Source organism: Tasmannia lanceolata, unplaced genomic scaffold, assembly GCF_043159265.1.
Source record: "Tasmannia lanceolata isolate RefF3 unplaced genomic scaffold, GAP_Taslan_0.1 ptg000024l, whole genome shotgun sequence".
In the NCBI taxonomy this organism is placed as follows: Eukaryota; Viridiplantae; Streptophyta; class Magnoliopsida; order Canellales; family Winteraceae; genus Tasmannia; species Tasmannia lanceolata.
The window spans coordinates 14,275,427-14,294,936 of NW_027518701.1; the positions used below are offsets into that span (position 1 = coordinate 14,275,427).

Here is a 19,510-nt window from a genome sequence, read left to right on the forward strand (position 1 = left end):
GATCACCTGGGCTTCAATATCATGGCAAGTGATGACGAACTTTTATAATATTAGTTACAATTATGATTTCTGAGATTATATTTATGTTTCCTATGATTATTCGCATTCTTTTTACACCTATGTCATTGAATTAACTGATTATCCCCGTAGAATTTCTTGTGGTACGACTTTTTATTTTAGGCCATAATCTATATGCACGGTGTTTTGTTTATTATTATTACGCCTCGTGCTGTAGTGCGAGAAGGCCATAGAGCTATGTGTGGCCACTTATCGACGGGTTTGTGATGATTACCATCGTGTATATACTAATGAGGAGATAAATATGATCTGTATACCTCGTCGAGATGACATGATACTTCTCGTAGTTTACCTGTCTCTACTTTGTTTGATTGAGGCTCTCTTATATGATTCCATGATTTGCCATCTTTAGTATATTCCCTTGACATTCTCACATGCTTATTGATATTCTTTGTCCTTATTATAAATCTTATAATTCTTATTGTTTTTCCTTATAACATGTGAATGCCATGAGAAACACCTTTATAATGCAGATTTTCATTCTTGTCACTTTTATTATCCAAGCCAGTCACATGAGCTTGCTGTTTGACTTTGATTATTTTTTCAGACTTTGTAAGTGAGGAAAATTCAGGACCTTTGCCGATGAACAGGTTTATGTGAAACTTAGGATGGGAGAGAGCACTCATAGGATCTCTTTTAGGGGGGTGATGACTTGTTGTCATGCCGATGGAAGTTTAGTTGTTTTTATTCATTTTAGTTTGATATTAGCAGTTGAGATAAATCATGTAATAGACATTCAGTTAATGGAATAGAATTGTTTAGATGTTGATTTTGATCGAAAACTGTGCTTTAATAACTATATATTGTATATACATATTACTCATTTCATATACATACACTATATGCTATTTCTACAAAAAGGTACACACAAAACTGCCCATAGTTACTACTGTTTTGTGCTGATTTTGTTGGGAAAAACCTCATAAAATATTGCAAAACCCATTATCATAATATATTCACCATTAAAACCCACTTATTATCACTTACGGCTGCAACAGGGTCGGGTTTTTCAAAACCCTAGCCCAACCCTGGATCCCATTATCTCGGCCCTGACCCTGAGTCAGGGCCTAAAAACCTCAACCCATGGCCGCCCTACAGGGCTCAGTGCTGGCCCTGGCCCGCCCTGATTGGGCAGAGCCGGGCCGGGCCAGCCCTAAATGACCCTTGTGCAAATACCTGTTAAGAGTGCCAAAAATAAAGCAACCACTTATCATATAGAACAAAATGATCAATAAATAGAGAAAGGGAACAAAATAAGACATTATGAATTCAACAATCCAAGATAATAGAAAACATTAGCAAAAGAAACATGCATAGATGGTTCAATTCTATAATAGAAAACTTAGGGTCGGGCCGGGTCAGGGTACCCGAGGCATTAACCCAAAACCCGACCCGACCTGAGTCAGGGTCTAAAAAAATGAACCCTGACCCACCCTCAGGGTTGGAAAATCCAGCCCTGACCCTGTTCGGGCTCAGGGCGGGCCAGGGCTGACAGGGCCAAACTTGCACCCCTATTATCACTCTAGGTTAAAACCCTAACCTATTTTCTTGAAAAACAGTCCCTTTAAGTGCTGATTTTTTTAATTAAAATCGTTGAACCTCTTAAAGACTATATGAATAGCCTTAAATCTCGAAAACAAGTCCCTAACACAATCGATTAGGGCTCCTACAACAAAACCCTAAAGAAAATCCATGAAACCCTCTCTTCTTGATTAGAAAAGTTTCTTTTTCATCTAAAATTATAGAAAACCTTAATAATTAAAACAAAATTTCAAGTTTAGGCACTTACTTGATGGGAGAAAAAGAAACAATTCAAGGAAACCCCTATTTTTCTCCTTTTCTTCTATTTTCTCTCTCTCTCTCTCTCTCTCTCTCTCTCTCTCTCTCGGTTTCAGAATGGAGTGCACAAGGAGTGCGAATAAACCCACGTTTTGGGTTTTTGTAAGAAAAGTCATATTTTCTATGCTTCCTACTAAATCTTGATAAGTTTAGTCACTTCCCTTTTTTGTTTCAATTACAAGGTGAGTTTCCTAACTCTATTAGGTCTTTTTTATTCTTATCTTATTACTTAAGCTAACTAAAAAGGAAAACACTAAATTTTAATATTCGCACTCTTAAAAATTGCGTAATAAGACAAAACTCGTAACTATGCCTAACCCTAACAGAAAAATGGTCATAATTTGCTCAAATCACGTCCGAATTGCTAAATATTGGGTCCGTTGGATAGGTATTCGAAATACCCATCTACCGGGACCAAAATCATGTCGAACGGACAGGATTTGATGCCCCAAAAATTGGTTATACTAAAAAGACGAAAGTACACTCTGATTTTTTGTCTGGGGATCTACTCTCCAGATTTAATTAAGGTTATTAACTTTCTAGGGCCGTGTGGGGCCGGGTCTTTACATGTTTTGTGTATGCATTTTTTATAGAAATAACATATAGTGTATGTATAAGATTCTATATGAAACGGGTGATATGTTTATACAATATATGTGTATTTAAGTGCTGTTTTCGATCAAAATCAGCACTTAAAAGTGGCTGGAAATTTATTAAAAATATTGTTTTCAGGATGTGTTGGATATACATGTATGAAATAACAACATATATGAATTAGTTTAAGATAACACGACAATCGAGTATGTGTTTTAATCATGTTTTGGAGACTGTTTTTAGTAAGACCAGCCCCTATATATGTTAAATAATAATTGTTGGATTTGGGCGATGGGAAAAAGTATTTTTTTGAACTTAAATGGATGTGTTGAGATAATGACTTTTTAAAAACAATCCTGTAAGTGGAAATCCTATGGTTTAAATTGAGGCTTTTGGGAAGGAATAATGTATGCCATGGTTAGTGGGTTCTAGGAAATAAAAATAGGTTACATAAGACTAGGAAATAAAAAAGAAGAAGGGATTTTTAGGATGAAAAGAATCACATATGAATAAATAAGGGAAGTGAAAGTACTAGGGAATACAAATAGGTTAATGGGGAGCAAAGAAAAGAAAGAAGTATTTGAAACATCAAATATATTTGGATTGACGATGGAAGTTTAGTTGTTTTTATTCATTTTAGTTTGATATTTACAGTTGAGATAAATCATGTAATAGACATTCAGTTAATGGAATAGAATTGTGTAGTTGTTGTTTCCCTTTTTAGGGTAGCGATTCAGATTTCGGGATTTTAGAATTTGGAAAGAAAAAAAATTGTTTAAAAATTTGCCCCAAATCCCGGTCGTTACAATTCTGTGTCAACTATATATCTCGTCTTGTCTCGCATACTTAGTGACTTGAATGGGTTTCCTTCTCAAGGTAAACTAGACTCAAGGAAATTTGTATGACAGATGGGTTGTTACGATCATATTGAAAGACGAAACTCGACTCAACACCTAAATCCGTCTTGAAAGTTATTGACCACAATAGCTTATATGTTGTCCAAGTCATTGTTCTATATTCCGTGTCAACTATATATCTTATTGTTACTTTTACTCATCACTGTTTTTACTCCAATGAGAGTACATTAACTAGAAGTAGGTCCTGTTTTTCTGGAAAACTTGCGTATTTTGCATGTGGAAGGGCTGAAATAGAACGATATTCATGCAAATTTGATAGAAGTACTTTACCGAGAGAAATCTCCCTGAATATTGCTCATTGCGTTTTACTGGGCAACCAAATTATGTCCTTGAACTAATAGACGCTTAGTTGTAAATATCGTTCTGGTGACCATTTCGTTTTGGTCACCAGGACGAAATGTTCCGGTCATTCCGGTCATTTCATCCAGATTCCGTTCGAAACTTTTCGGTCTGAAAAAAAATAGTAAAAGATATTGAAAAAATTCCGAAAAAATTCTAAAATTGTTGAAAAGATGTAAGAAACAATGGATTTGCTAGGGACCATCGCAAAAGGCATTTCGCAGATGGATCGCATGTCAGACCGCCACCTCATGAATGATGACAAAATCTGCTGCGAAGTGAGCCTCTATGGCTGGTCTGACATGCGACAGACCATCTGTGAAATGCCTTCTGCGATGGTCCCTACTAAATCCCAAGAAACTATTAAATGAACCAAGTGCTGGGTATTCCCTTATTTACATTTAAATCTTAAGTAAATGGACAATAAAGATAGTAAAGACATTTACTTAAATGACTTTACATGAAAAACAGAACAAATGAGTATTCCGGACATAATGACCGGAATTCCGACCGGAATGGACCAGAATCCCGGCCGGAACGAAATTTATGGTCATTCCGGATTCTGGACAGGAACCGGAATTCTGGTCCCGGAACGGAACGGAATTTATAACTAAGAATAGATGTCTTCCACCACATAAACTAGACCAAGCCTACTAATGGTAAAGTATATCAGTTTTTCATCAGTCACGGATATGCTCTAGGCCTCTAGGATCTTTATATGCTCATCTTTATGAGCTTTCGATGCCATATGGAGATTTGTTTACTAGATTTAAATAATAATCCTAAGAAGTGATTCAGTGGGCCATGATCCCATGATCCCTGTTGTCAAGAACTTTGCTTAGATATTTATTCAACTCTAAAATGGACTAGATCTCTAAATATCATTTCCTGTAAGGGCTATGTGGTCTATATAGCATTTTAGAATTGTAGTTTATTCTTCCCTTTCTTATAAAGACATCATTTAAATCCAATCTTCACCACAGTGCCACTATATCTCTCCAACCTTGCTTTGGGGTATTGTTGAGGACATGATTGCCTTAATCTACGGCAATTTTGTCCCTCAACCCCGCCGACAATGAAAACTCGGAGGAATGGACATATAAATGATCTTTTGGTGGTCCCCATGAAAAGCATTTCATGCACCCATTTAATGTAAAATTAAATTCTTGTTTATACCTATTGAGAAATTGCTAATATAATTCATTTTATCCATAGGAGAAGAATTTTCTAGATTATTCACTATATACGTTTGTTTGGATCCCTTTGCAACCGCAACCGCAAGCTGTTGGCATATCTTTCATTCAGGATGGACAATGCCTGAGGTATACTTGTAGATCTTTTGGCTGTTGAGATGGCAAAGATAATCGCCTTATACAAAGTAGTCAAAGCTAGATAGTACAAAAAAAAACAGATAATCGGATGCGTAGCACACTACATTTTTGGTTTTCCTGGAACAATTGGAATATCTAAGTCAGAATGCATTGAAGAGAGAAGTGAGTAAATAGTACCTGTTCAACGAGAGTTGCATCAGCATTACATTATCCTATTCTTCCTAGTCACATTTCTAGTTTGTTTAACCTTAACAGGAACAATTATGTTATTAATTTCCTTGGAAAAAACTACATATTCTTCATTGTTTTGGTTATGGTTTGAGTTCTGTGCATCATTATTCTGTGAATTATGAAGCTAAAAAGATATTTTGCATTAATTTCTTGCTGATTTCAGAGTTTTACATGCCATTCCTTCAAATGAAGCCATTGATACTGTTGAGGTTAGTTGTTTTTACATATTATGTTGTTTCATAGAACATTTCCCATTTTGTTGACTACTATAGCATTAATATGTACCAGTAAAGGTTGTATGGGTGCTTTAATTCTCATCTCAAATGGTCAATATTGGCACTCACTGTTCAGATATAATGGTTATTTATTTTGTTGTATTTAAAATGATGATTTATATTTTTTATAAGCAAATATGATGATTACACGTACCCTCGGGAGATGTAACTTTTAAGCTTTATTGATGATAAGCAACAGCACCTCTTGATTTTATCGAGAACTTTATTTATGGAACTACTTCCATGTATGATCCCCATGCTTTTGTATGCTATCAGCATGGTTATAAATTTCAGCGTCTGAGACCAAAATTTAAAACCAAAACCGAAATTTAAAAATTCGGCCGAAATTATAAGATTGTCACCAATTATTAGATTTTCACCACTGAAATTTAAAACCAATTATAAGATTTTCACCACTGAAATTTCCACAAAATTTTGTTTTAGGCTGAGGCTGAAGCCAAAACCGAAATTTCAAACCTTGGTTATGAGTGTGTTCTATGTGAGAAATAGGAGCTACTGTTCGCTAGAATATTTAAGAATATATACGTAATTTTCATTTATATTTGATTCATCAGATGCTGATGGTTAAATTATCTAAACTGTACTTTGAACAGGTATTGCCATCAAGATCAGATCCAACGTTTGTATCCTGGAAAGGCGGAGTAGTAAGTCATGCACCTATCTGTATACTGTAGTGTCAGATTTTCCACTTCCTTTTCCTGAGCGCTGTTAATTTACATAATATGTCATCTTTTAAGCTGTGCTTCATGGAGTTGTCACTGGAAATATGGAGTCAGAATTGTCCATACTTTCTTGGAGAAAATCCTCATTTACTCGAAAGTTGAATGCTTCTCTTGTCATTCATTTTTTTTTTTTTGTTTAGGTCTCTAGTTTTTTATCAGGATAAGATTTTGGAGATCCTATGTTATTCTTTAGACTAAGAAATGGGACTATGGGCATTCTCTAGTCGCACTGCTTGTGACTTACCAAATAGAAACACTGTGATCAATAATATCAACCTAATTGAATAATTCGTCACACGCATATATTGAAAGCTGAATATGGTACTTTCACCTTGTATACTCCAAAATTACATATAGAAGATAATCCATAGATCAGACCAGCTCAAAAGTGACAAAAGATTTGGCGACCCCTTTATAAATATAAGGAAGAGAGGGATACCATAGGCATGAAAGCTTGGATCTTCAAAATGATGCCTCCCGGGTTTTGAAATTCACATTCTTGAGTCTCTAAATCAAGTCTGCTTCTTTTTCCCTTTGCCTTTTCTGTATGGTGCTTCTGCACAATGACTTTCTATGGGGCGAGGGCTCAGGACATAGGACCTTCATGACTAGTTATATATGATTCCCTAATAACTTAAGTTTTCACTTTGGGCGGATAAATTATCATCTGATGACTATTCCTTGGTTATGGGTGCATACTTTTTGCCTTTTCCCTTTCACTTAAAAGGGGGAGAAAATTCTTTCCTTTGTAAAAATAGCATTAAAATAACATGTTACTTATAAGAAGATTGAATATAGGTGAGTCATAACTACCTTCAGGTTACATATAATAGCTAAATGGATGATGTGCCCATCATTTTTATTTTAGAGGAGGCAAGTTGGATTAAACCTGCAATCTCAAGATTTGGATGATATGTGTGAGATCCCACATCGGAGAGGGAGGAAAAGTTGCTTGGCTATATATGTGGATTTCTCCTCTCCCTATGTAGACGCGTTTTAAAACCGGGGAGGGTTGCAACCTAGAACCGGACAATATCTACACAACGGGGCAGGAGCGTGACATAATGGTATCAGAGCAGGACCTCCCATCCAGTACGGTGTGCCAGCGAGGACGCTGGGCCCTTTAAGGGGGGTGGATTATAATAAGTCCCACATCGGAAGCGGAGAGAGAAAGTTCCTGGGTTATATGTGTAGACCCCCATTCCCTATGTAGACGCGTTCTAAAACCGGGGAGGGTTGCGACCCAGAACCGGACAATATCTGCACAGTGGGGCAGGGGCGTGACATAATGGTATCAGAGCAGGACCTCCCATCCAATACCGTGTGCCAGCAAGGACGCTGGGCCCCAAGGGGCGTAGATTGTGAGATCCCACATCGGAAAGGGAGGGAAAGTTGCTGGGCTATATATGTGTATTTCTCCTCTCCCTATGTAAACGCGTTTTCAGCATCTCCAAGGGGCGGCCCCCGCGAAGTTGGTCGGGCACGGTTAGTGCTGCTGGAAAACAAAACTGGGGAGGGTAGATGACCCAGAAATGGACAATATCTACACAGTGGGGTTGGGGCATGGCATAAGGTTGCAACCTAGAACCGGACAATATCTACACAACGGGGCAGGGGCGTGACATAATGGTATCAGAGCAGGACCTCCCATCCAGTACGGTGTGCCAGCAAGGACGCTGGGCCCCCGGGGGGGGGGGGGGGTTGGATTGTGAGGTCCCGCATCGAAAAGGGAGAAAAAGTTGTTGGGCTATATATGTGGATTTCTCCTCTCCCTATGTAGACGCGTTTTAAAACCGGGGAGGGTTGCGACCTAGAACCGGACAATATCTACACAGCGGGGCAGGGGCGTGACAATATGTTTAACTATTAACTAATTATATGAGTAGGTCCACAGCTGGTTATGAGAGTTAGAGGTTACCGTTACTTCCTCAGAGACACCATGCACATAATAAATAATGAGCTGATAGCAAAGATGTGCATCTCTGCAAAGCAGAGCGTAAGACTGCGTACATCTGACCCTCCCCAGACCCCCAATGGCAGGAGCCTCGTGCACTGGGCCGCCCCTTTTTTTGCAAAGATGTGCATCTGATTATGAAAGTTGTCAAAGTTATCGGTGTAAACGCTTCCAACAAAAAGCTCGTCTTCATAATAGATAACAGCTTGCTATCAAAGAGTAGGAACAAAAGACACTTTTGGAGTGCATAAAAGATGTGCCTGTGTATCCCTAGCTGTTGGTACCACTTTGATTGCCATTTAAAAGATGGATGTGTTCCTTAATATTCCTAGCCTTTGGTACCAAGTCGTGATTTATTATGAACATGGGATTTTGTTGGAATTTAAAACTTGTTAGTACTCATTTCCAGCTCTCCGCACTTCCACAGTCCCCTCGTTGGGGGGGGGGGGGGGGGGGGGGGGGGGGTTATGTTGCCTCTCATTGTTGTTTATGTTGGAAGATTTTTGCAATTCATGTGTGTGTACCGGAATTGCTTGTCCTCACCATTTTCCTCTCATAATTGATTATGTTGGAAGATCTTTGTAATCCATTTTGTGTGTATAAGTGCATGCCTGTGCGTGCATGTACTAGATTGCGTGTCCCCACCATTTGCCTCCCATAATTGTTTATGTTGGAAGATGTTTAGAATTCATTTGAATGAAAATTATTTCATTCTACAAAGTCATAATGTTGAGATTAGTTACCTGATGTTGAGGAAACTTGCCAATTCGTGACAGCTTTTCTGTTTTTGAGTTAATGATAGTATGAATTTCATATTTCTTATGTGAAACGAAGTTCCATGTACGTCTGCCCCTAATTGCCATTTTGGTGTTTCCAATGCTTTTATTTTTTATGTCATGGAAAGCTGGTGGATCTTTTTTTTCATTCACTTTCTAATGATATTCATTTGTTAAATTTTTGTTTTCCATGAGTTTACATACGACAACATTGCTCATTCAACTGTCCATGTAAGTCCCAAATTTTCATACATGCACACATGACGTTGCCTGTTCGTTGCAGATTCTTGGTATTCTTGACTTTGGTCGGGATGCTTGGATCCATCGAGAGGACTGGATTCGCAGTGGGATCCACATTGGGAGTGGCAGAAAATACAAGGATTCGTATTTTCTTCAGGCACAGGCAATGTGTTACATGAATTCCTGACAGGTAACTCCCACTGGTTGAATTCTCATTACACTTGAATTCTCAACACAAATCATTTTTGTATTTTAGTTTTTATACTATGGATTTTTTATCTACTTGCGGGCGGAAATGTTTGGCTTGATTCAAAAACTGAATTTTTTAGGGGATTGATATCCGCATGACCATATTTTAATAATGGAATGAACTCTACATGTTTTAACCAGCTGTCAAAGACTTACATTTCCAGAAAGCTATCAGCAGCCCATGAGAGAAGTGTAAACAAAGTGAGTATCATTTTCAAAAGATGGTTGCGCGGATATCAGTAGCCTTCTTATATCTCTTCATCATACAATATTTTCGTATGAAATTCCTCTTTTGCTCTTCATTGACACCTGCCTTCATTGCTTTATAAACTGCTCATACATACGTTTCTTTAAGCACCCAGTCATTATTTCTATGGACTAAATCAAGAATCGGCCAACCTTTTGATCGATGGGTTCCCATGATTTTTCATGTATAGTATGGCAGCTAGTTACTCGGTTGAAAGCTTCATCAATGATTCCTATGCCTATTAGCTATTGTAAAACTACCAATTACTCCAAAAGCTTAAGCCATTGGAGAACGCGTTATTTAATCTTTTATACTTTAACACTCCCCCTCATGTGTGGTCCCTCTTTCTATGGTTGGCCTACAGGTGGCACATGTGGCCCCACTTTTGGTTTGGCCATTAGATGTGGATTTTTAACATCAAGGAGTTTTGAACCCAAGACCTTTGCTTTGATACCATGTAATATATCCAGCTGATATTTTCTCTATAGTGAAAGGCCACTGCAAGAATAGGCTACCTCACCTCAATCCCTAGAAAATACCATAGACAACCTAGGTCTTTGGTGGAGAATTCTCTCTGTAGTAAGATCTTCAGCTTCTGTATGCCAATCGTATCACTCTCAGTAATGATAATATCCACATACACTATCAAGAATTCAAGACAACATACCCAGCGTCAGACTGATGGCTAAACATTGAATGGTCAACCACACACTGCTTCATGCCAAATCGCATGACAACATCACTGAATCTCCCAAATCATGCTCTAGGAGATTACTTAAGACCATAAAGAGATTTGCGAAGACGGCAGAATAAGGAGGACATTTCCCCCTGAGCAACATACCCAGGAAGTTGCTCCATGTATACCTCATCTGTTAGTGGAGAAAGGCATTCTTAGCATCGACCTGATATAATGGGCCAACCCTGGTTGACGGCCAAAGAAATCAACACACGAACCGTGGGAATTTTGGCAACCGGGGAGAATGTCTCAGTGTAGTTGATGTCGAATGCCTAAGTGTAGCCCTTCTACTGTCCCATCGGGAAGGTACTTAATGGTAAACACCCATCGACAACCAACTGGCTGAGCACTAGGAAGTAGCGAAACCAAGTCCCACATATGATTAGCATGAAGGGCTCCCATCTCAATCTCCATGGCCGCACACCAACCTGGATGAGCAAGAGATTACGCCATAGACTTTGGTAAACCAACAAAAGACAATGAAGACGCAAAACTACGAAAGGAGTTAGATGATCATAGGAAATGAAATTAGAAATCGGATGAGCAACAGTATGTGAACGAGTACGAGAGGAACAAGAGAATCAACAGGGAGAGGAGATAGCGTAGGATCAAGTACCTAAGAAGTGGATATGGTTCTGTCTGACGGAGAAGAGGATGGCTAGGGCGCAGAGCGGTGGACGACTTGGTGAGGACCACACTGATGTACTTGCATAGGGGATGAAGAAGAATCCATAGTAACGGGAAGAAGAGGAAAAAATAGGCGAGTGTCAGCTACAACTCCATCGGTCGAGGTTGAAAAGAGTGACGTAGACTCGAAGAAGGTGACATCGGCAGAAACGAACAGCTTGCGCAAACAAGGACTGTAGCATCTATAACCTTTCCGGGTACGAGAGTACCAAAGAAAGAAACATTTCTCCGCACGAGGATCCAATTTGTCCAAACCAGAAGTAAGCTTATGGACAATGCAAACACAACCGAACGCCCTAGGAAGTGAAGGAAAGGGATGACGACTAGGATGTAGAACAAAGAATGGGGACTTACTGCCTAAGACAGATCAGGAAAGGCGATTAGCCAAGAAACAAGATGTGGGAACAGCATCGCCCTAGTAAACTTTAGGGACCCTCATTTGAAACATGAGAGTTCTAACCATATCAAGCAAGTACCGTAGCTTCCTCTCAGCTATACCATTTTGCTAAGAGGTGTAGGCACAAGAGGACTGATGCAAAATACCATGGTGAGTCAAAAAATATTGAAAGCCATTAGAAACAGAGAAGTGCTTACATACATTATCAGTGTGTAAACCTTTTAGATTGCAATTATACGGTGTAGTAAAATCTACGAAAAGTATTAAATACTTTAGAGCGATCTTTAAGAAGAAACAACCATGTCATTCGTGAAAAGTCATCAACAAAGACCATAAAGTATCTGAAACCAAACATTGACGTAGTCCATGAAGGACCCCATACATCATAATGCACCCCATACCCCAATTCAAAAGGTCTAGAAACACGATTAGCAAGTCGATATGGAAAGAACACGCGATGGTGCTTTCCAAGCTCAAAGGACTCGTACTGAAACAAACTAAAAAAAACGGGCGGCCCAGTGCATGAGGCTCCCGCCATTGTGGGGTCTGGGGAGGGCTAGATGTGCGCAGCCTTATGCCTGCTTTGCAGAGAGGCTGTTTCCGTGACTCAAACCTGTGACCACCATGTCACAATGGAGCAACCTTACCGTTGCACCAAGGCTCGCCCTCTTACTGAAACAAACTAAGAGCTACAAATAAAAGAGGATTGTTGAAGCTTCTGGAGAGAAGGATGGCCGAGACAACAATGGCACTGAAATGAGTCTACCAAACTGCATAAAGTTGCACCAGTGGTACCACAATCTAGGTAATAGAGACCACCCCTTCACGACCCGAACCAATCTTCTTCCCAATCGACAGATCCGGAAAAACACAACTAGAAGGAATGAATGACACACAACAGTTAAGATGCTTCGTTAGCTGACTAGTAGAAAGTAAATTAAATGGAAACTTTGGAACACAAAGAACGGATGATAATGTTAGATTCAAATGGGGAAAGAGAGAACACCTAATATCATAAACATGGGTAGTGGTGCCATCGGCCAGAGTAACACTGTGAGTAGTAGAAGTAAAAGATTGAAAGGAGCTGACAAAAAAAAGTAGCAGATCAGGGGTAAATGGAGCGAGGAGAGCAAGGAGAAGCTGAGCGAGGGGAAGTAGAGCACGTGGCAGCTGGACTTGGAGGAGGTGACTGGTCTCCGCCTTGGGTGGCTAGTGGAGCTAATCTAGTTCCTCTAGGTGGATCCGGTTTTGTGGCTCGAAGGGGTCTAGTTGGAGGTAACGTCATTCAGAGGCCTTCATCTGAGAACAGATGGGTTTTGTCAAAGGGAAAGAGATCCAAAAGGGTAGACAGGGTTTTGAAGAGACGCAAGGAAGGTGGATTCGGAGATTGGAGATGTTGTAGATGTGGGTTTAAGAACTTTAAAAAAGGTTGGTATTTTGGGAGTGTAACAAGGTCTGGTCAAGCCTTGATTTTAACTTTGCTCAGTAAATAAGGAAAAACCCGGTCTTTGGCAACCAAGAAGAAATTCAGTCAGGACTGAGATCAGGAGAGGTTTCTCCGCAGACTTCGAAAGGAGTTGCCTTCAATCTGGAAGTGGTCCTCCTGAAATCCATTAGTAATGCTGATTTGGGCATTTGGGAAAACATTAAACCAGGTTGGTTTGGAGATTTAAAGGCCATGGAATCCTAGCTTACTTGAAAGAGTGGATTTCAATGTGAGGTAATAGTTTATGGGATCTCTAAGCTGGAGATATTGATTACACCTTCGATGGGGATTAATAGATATCAGCTCATGTCCGCCTGGAAGAATAGGCGAAAAATAAGAAAAGTGGTGGAGGTGGATCCTTCATGTCAAGTTGGAAATTGGTATTCATTTGCTAAACTATTAATTTCCTCTGTAGGGGTGTTAGGTAAGGAGATATCCATTCAGGTGTCTTTAGATGGGGTTGTCAGATGGGTGAGGGTGCAAAAGGAGGAGGAGAAGGGGAAGAGTATTTCTGAAAGGGTTTCTTCGGATCTTGATGATACGGGAAGTGAAGATGAGTCAGGGAGTAATTTTTCGGTGGAGGTATCATTCACTGAGGATCTGGGATCGTTGGAGATGATGGCGGACGGCGACAACCTTTCTGGTAGAGGCGAATGTTTTGGAGGAGGAAGCTCACGATAGCCTTGGATGCTATCCTACACTGCATGGGGCGCATGTTAGTAACAGGACACTTGGCGGTGAGTTTGAATTTCAAAAATGGTACATCACCAGTAGGTTACAGGTGGAGAAGTCTCAGTGGTCGAAATCCTGTAAATTCGGCGGTGGTGGACCCCTCTTTTTCGATTAATAGTTTCCTTCATATCATCGATGTGATTTCTCCAAGTTCCACTCATAAGGAGGTTTCTTTTTTGACTAACTCTTATCGGTTTGCGGGTCAGGCTAGCCTTGAGGGTGTAAGTGGGCCCTGGGCTTTGGGCTCTAAGAATGCTGAAATCGAAATCGGGCCTGGAGAAAGCCCATTAGCAATTGATAATCAATCTTTGGTGGTGTCTTTATTGAACCTGAATGGCGGGCCCAATGATAGTTGCCGAAGTTTGTCTTCTTCTTATGTCTTTGGTGGTTCCTGGCAGTTTCTCTATTTCTGTCCAGGAAGAGCTCTCTGTGGAGGAGGCTGGTGATCGCTATTCGGTTATGCAGAGCAGAAACATGTTTCTAAGGGGGGTCGCTTCTCGTCTGTATTTTGATTCCGAGGGCAAGATAGATGATCGTGGCAAGGAAGAAGTCTCGCTGGTTGAGGTTCTGCCAGAGACCCAATTATCTAGATTAAGGTCAGCAGTAGTTGGTCCTTGTGGAGGCGGAAAATTGCAAGATCACCTCTTCTTCCTTCGGTTTCTCTATCATGGGGGAGAGGGTGGGTTTTCGATGAGTATTTGTGATAATATTTGGGTGGAGGTGCTTGGAGGGGGGGGGGGGGGGGGGGGGTCCTTTTTGTTTTAATTCCTTTGATAATCTGGTTACCATCTCCTTGGAAAATTTGTCTCTCGCTAAGAATTATTCTGTGGATTGTTTGGGGGAGAAAAGAATTAGAGGGTTGGCTGATCCATTGGAGTCGGTGGGAGACATTGAGTCCTTTTCGGAGTGTTATGTTCGTGGGAGTGCCAGAGCGGTAAAAAAGATGTCGGGTTCTGAATTTCATCTTCTAGGTGGCTCCAATTTTGAGATGTCTCATGAAGTGTGTACTGAGGAGCAAAATTCAAAGTCTCAGACTTTTGTATCTCTGGGTAATGAGGAGTTTTTGGAGGGATCTCGGGAAGTGGAGGTGGATTTTTGTGTGAACTATACTTTGGGTGTTAGCAAAGAATTGGGTTTGGTCTTTGTTGGTCGTGAGGAGGACTTCAAGGGTGAGATTAAATCAGCGGAGTTAAGTGACTCGGAGGCTCAAGTAAATATTGAAAAACGATTAGAAGAATCTGGAAAAAAGAAAGCTCGGGAATTGCAATGTCTAAAATCAGATATTAATTATGATGGAGGAGCGTCTGGGGTTGGATCTCTATCGGAGCAGGTTGGGAGGAAGTCAGATGGGAGGAAGGGGAGGAGCACCGGATATGAAGGTCCATTATGAAGATAGTCTCATGGAATTCAAACGGATTGGGGTCGCATGATAAAAAGATACATGTGGAGGAGTTATTAAAAAGATTGATTCCTAATCTTTTGTGTATCCAGGAAACAAAGTTGGAGTCTAGAAGTGTCATCAGAAGTTTGGGTGTGAGATTGGAATGAGATTTTGAGTATGTTCCATCTGTGGCGGCTTCAGGGGGTATATTAGTGGTTTGGGATGGGTCCAGTCGGAAGAAGCAAGATGTATGGCAGGGTAAATTTTCTATAGCTGTGGCTCTTAAAAAAGTGGAGGATGCGTCAATGCGGTTGTTCACTGGAGTCTATGGTCCTGTTCTAAGGGCTGAAAAAGGATTATTTTGGGAAGAGTTGGGGAGGGTAAGGAATTCTTGTTCCTTGGTGTATAGGAGGAGACTTCAATGAAGTGAAGGTAGTAGGGGAGAGAGTGGGTTGTCAAAGATCTAGTCAAAATATGAGGGCTTTTGCAGATTTCATTGCGGAGCATGAGCTTGTTGACCTTCCGTTAGCTAGTGCATTTTTTACATGGTCTAGAGGTGAAAGTCGTAGTCGATTAGATCACTTTTCGATTTCTCCTGGATGGTTGGATCTTGTTACGGAAGTTTTTCAAAGAGCATGGGTTCATTCGGAATCGGACCATTGTCCTATTCTTCTTGATCCGAGATTGGAATCGTGGGGCCCACCTCCTTTCATATTCAAGATTGCGTGGCTTAGTTCTCCTCATATGGAGGATAGGTTGGGTGAGTGGTGGGTTTCCTGCCTAGTGGAGGGGCCAGCGGATGTGGTTATAGGTCATAATTTAAGATTTGTTATGAAGGAGCTAGAAGAGTGGGTAGAGGAGAGCAAGAAGCAATTGGTTGAAAGAAAGCAATGGTTAGAGAATAGGATGGAAGAGTTGGTAGCTTTAGATGAGAGTGGTTTTGGGGGCGGAGGAGGAGTGGGAGGAGTTGGGTAAAGTTAAGCAAGAACATAAGGCTATTCTTCTCCATGATGAGATAACATGGCGTCAAAAATCCATAGTGAAGTGGTTGTTGGAAGGGGACAAAAATTCAGCTTACTTTCATCCTATCGCTAGTGCTAGAAGAAGGAGGAATAGAATTGAAGCTTTAAATGTTGATGGTCTCATAGTTTCCAGTGAGGAGGGAGTTTCTGCGGCGGTTGTTGACTTCTTCTCTTCTTTATACTCGTTTGATAACATCTCGCGTCCTTTACCGGAGGAGGTGGAATTTAACAGCTTGAGTCTAGAGGAGTGCTCTAAGTTGGAAAGGCCTTTTGAGATTGAGGAGATTGAAAAAGGAGTGTTCTCTCTGGCAAAAGATAAGGCCCCTGGGCTTGATGGATTTTGCTTAGCTTTTTTTCAGGCTTGTTGGTCCGTTGTCAAGAATGATATTCTAAGATTTTTCAGAGAGTTTCATGAGGGTATGTCACTCGACAGAGGTACAATCGTTACTTTCATAGCTTTGATCCCTAAGGTGGAGGGTGCTTCTAGGGTCTCCGAGTTTCGGCCTATCAGTTTGGTCGGTTGCTTATACAAAGTTTTAGCTAAAGTGTTGGCGGATCGACTCAAATTGGTACTCCCTTCCATTATTTCTGATAGTCAAAGTGCTTTTATTAGTGAGAGGCAAATCTTGGATTGCTTATTATTGCAAATGAAACCATAGACTCATATTTAAGAAATGGTGAAAAAGGGGTGTTGTGCAAACTTGATATGGAGAAGGCCTATGATAGAGTGGAGTGGGATTGCTTGGACTATCTTCCTGGGAGAATGGGTTTTGGAAGCATATGGAGAGGATGGATACGGAAGTGTGTTTCCTCTACATGGTTTTCTATTCTCATAAATGGTTCTCCAAAAGGCTTCTTCTAGTCTTCTAGGGGTTTAAGGCAAGGGGATCCGTTATCACCTTTCCTTTTTGTTATAATAGAGGAAACTCTCAGCAAGCTGATTCATAAAGGCAGCGGGAAGGGTTTGTGTGAAGGCTTTATCATTGGGAGAAAAAGTGGAAGTGTCGATTTTGCAATTTGCAGATGACACTCTTTTATTTTGTGCTCCTGACATTGTTAAAATTATGAATCTCAAGGCGACTCTTAGATGTTATGAATTGATCACAGGTCAACGGTCCAACTTCCAGAAATCAAGATTGTATGCTCTAAACATCTCTGCTAAGGAAGCTTGTAATTTTGCTAAAATTTTGGGCTTCAAATTAGACTCTCTTCCTTCATCCTACCTTGGTTTACCATTGGGGGTGGGAAGACTGAACAAATCTCTATGGGACCCAATTGTAGAAAGAATAGAGAGAAGATTGGAAACTTGGAAGAGAAATCTAGTTTCTAAAGGGGGGAGACTGACACTGGTTAAGTCGGTCTTGGATAACATTCTGGTGTATTATCTATCTTTATTTAAGTTCCCAGTAAATGTGTCTTTGAGAATTGAGCAGATTCAGCGAAGATTTTTATGGAGTGGATCGGATGATAAAAAAGGTATTCCTCTGGTGAAATGGGAGAAGGTTTGCATTTCGATTAAGAATGGAGGTTTGGGCATTAGAAGAATTAAAGGTTTTAATCAAGCTCTTCTATGTAAATGGCTTTGGCGGTTTGGAGAGGAGGAATCTTCTCTATGGGTGAAGGTGATAGGTAGCTACTATGGTTTCTTATCAGGAAAATGGGAATACGATAATATCTTTGCTAAGAATGGCTTAACAGTGGCGAGGCATTTTAAGCATGGGGCACGAGCTTAGGCAGGGAATCTGATTTAAAGTATACAAAGGGGATCGTATCAGATTTTGGTTAGATGTGGTGTGCAAAGGAACCTTTGGATTTGTTGTTGGTAGCCTCAAACAAGGAAGCTCTTGTGTGTGAATGCTTTGTCCGAGTCGATGACAAGATGATTTGGAGACCGAGTTTCAAGAGGAATTTCTTTGATAGAGAGATAATTCTATTTCGCACTTATTGAAGCTTATTGAAGGGTGCTATATTAAGAGAAGTGGGTCTGATAGAAGACTATGGATTTGGAACTCTTCCGGGTTTTTTTCAGTCAAGTCTTTCTATTTTTGGCTCTCGCCAATTAATGAGGATTCTCTTTCGGCTAAGGTGTGGAGGTTTCATTGCCCCCCTAGAGTCTGCTTCTTTGGGTGGGCAGTCAGGAGAGGGTGAATCCAAACTATCGATTTTTTGAGAAAAAGGGGTATGTGGCTAGTAGTGGATCATTGTCCTCTTTTTGCTTGGAGGATGGGGAATCTATAGATCATATATTTATCCACTGTAAGGTAGTGAGAGAAATTTGGGATTTGATTCTAGTGAGATTCAGAATTCAATGGGTGTTGCCATCATCAATATCGCAACTTCTTGATTGTTGGGATTTTGTGCCTTGGAAGAAGGGGGGGAGGTCTTATGGTGGATTTGTCTTTTGGCTATGTGGTGGTCCTTATGGAAAGAAAGAAATGCAAGAGTTTTTTAGAAGAGAGCCAAGTCTCCCTATTGGGTGTTTCTCAAAATTATTGCTTCAACTATTCTGTGGGCGAGGAGTCTCCCTTTGTTTAGATTTGCGATGCCTTTGACCTTTGAGAGGGTTGGCAGATTGTTTGCAATGAGATGGAAAGAAGATCTCGGGTTATTAAGCACTGGGACCCGCCTCCTCATGGTTACTTCAAACTAAACTTTGATGGAGCTTGTTTTGGCAATCCGGGTCCGTCGGGTATTGGAGGCATATATAGAGATGAATTTGGGGAGGTAGTGTGGGCTTTTTCTGGCCCAAGTGCTTCTTTGGGTGGGCAGTCAGCAGAGGGCGAATCCAAACTATCGATTTTTTGAGAAAAAGGGGTATGTGGCTAGTGGATCATTGTCCTCTTTGCTTGGAGGATGGGGAATCTATAGATCATATATTTATCCACTGTAAGGTTGTGAGAGAAATTTGGGGTTTGATTCTAGTGAGATTCAGAATTCAATGGGTGTTCCCATCATCAATATCGCAACTTCTTGATTGTTGGGATTTTGTGCCTTGGAAGAAGAAGGGGAAGGTCTTATGGTGGATTTGTCTTTTGGCTATGTGGTGGTCCTTATGGAAAGAAAGAAATGTGAGAGTTTTTGAGAAGAGAGCCAAGTCTCCCTATTGGGTGTTTCTCAAAATTATTGCTTCAGCTATTCTGTGGGCGAGGAGTTTCCCTTTGTTTAGATTTGTATCGGCCTTTGACCTTTGAGAGGGTTGGAAGATTGTTTGCAATGAGATGGAAAGAAGATCTCGGGTTATTCAGCACTGGGACCC

General features: G+C 40.5%; 2 protein-coding genes across 6 annotated transcripts in view; both read left to right on the top strand.

Annotated features, from left to right (window-relative positions):
• The window catches only part of ARP9 (actin-related protein 9), a 117,312-nt gene that overhangs the window by 91,299 nt on the left and 6,503 nt on the right, over positions 1-19,510 (top strand). For 2 of the 5 annotated variants that reach the window (XR_013238580.1, XR_013238583.1), the window contains 4 exons: positions 5,493-5,538; positions 6,219-6,269; positions 9,361-9,507; positions 9,708-9,767. Coding sequence is in view for 1 of the 5 variants with exons in the window: in XM_077367722.1 (XP_077223837.1) it covers positions 5,493-5,538; positions 6,219-6,269; positions 9,361-9,504 (241 nt within the window). In the remaining 4 variants the exon portion in view is untranslated. Of the gene's footprint in view, positions 1-4,982; positions 5,090-5,492; positions 5,539-6,218; positions 6,270-9,360; positions 9,508-9,646; positions 9,768-19,510 lie in introns of those variants that run through there. The other 3 variants (XR_013238581.1, XR_013238582.1, XM_077367722.1) reach the window with 3 other exon arrangements.
• Positions 15,707-17,987, top strand: LOC143857069 (uncharacterized). Its single transcript, XM_077367341.1, has 3 exons — positions 15,707-16,203; positions 16,328-16,689; positions 17,278-17,987. The coding sequence occupies exons 1-3, from the start codon at positions 15,707-15,709 to the stop codon at positions 17,985-17,987; spliced, it is 1,569 nt and encodes a 522-aa protein (XP_077223456.1).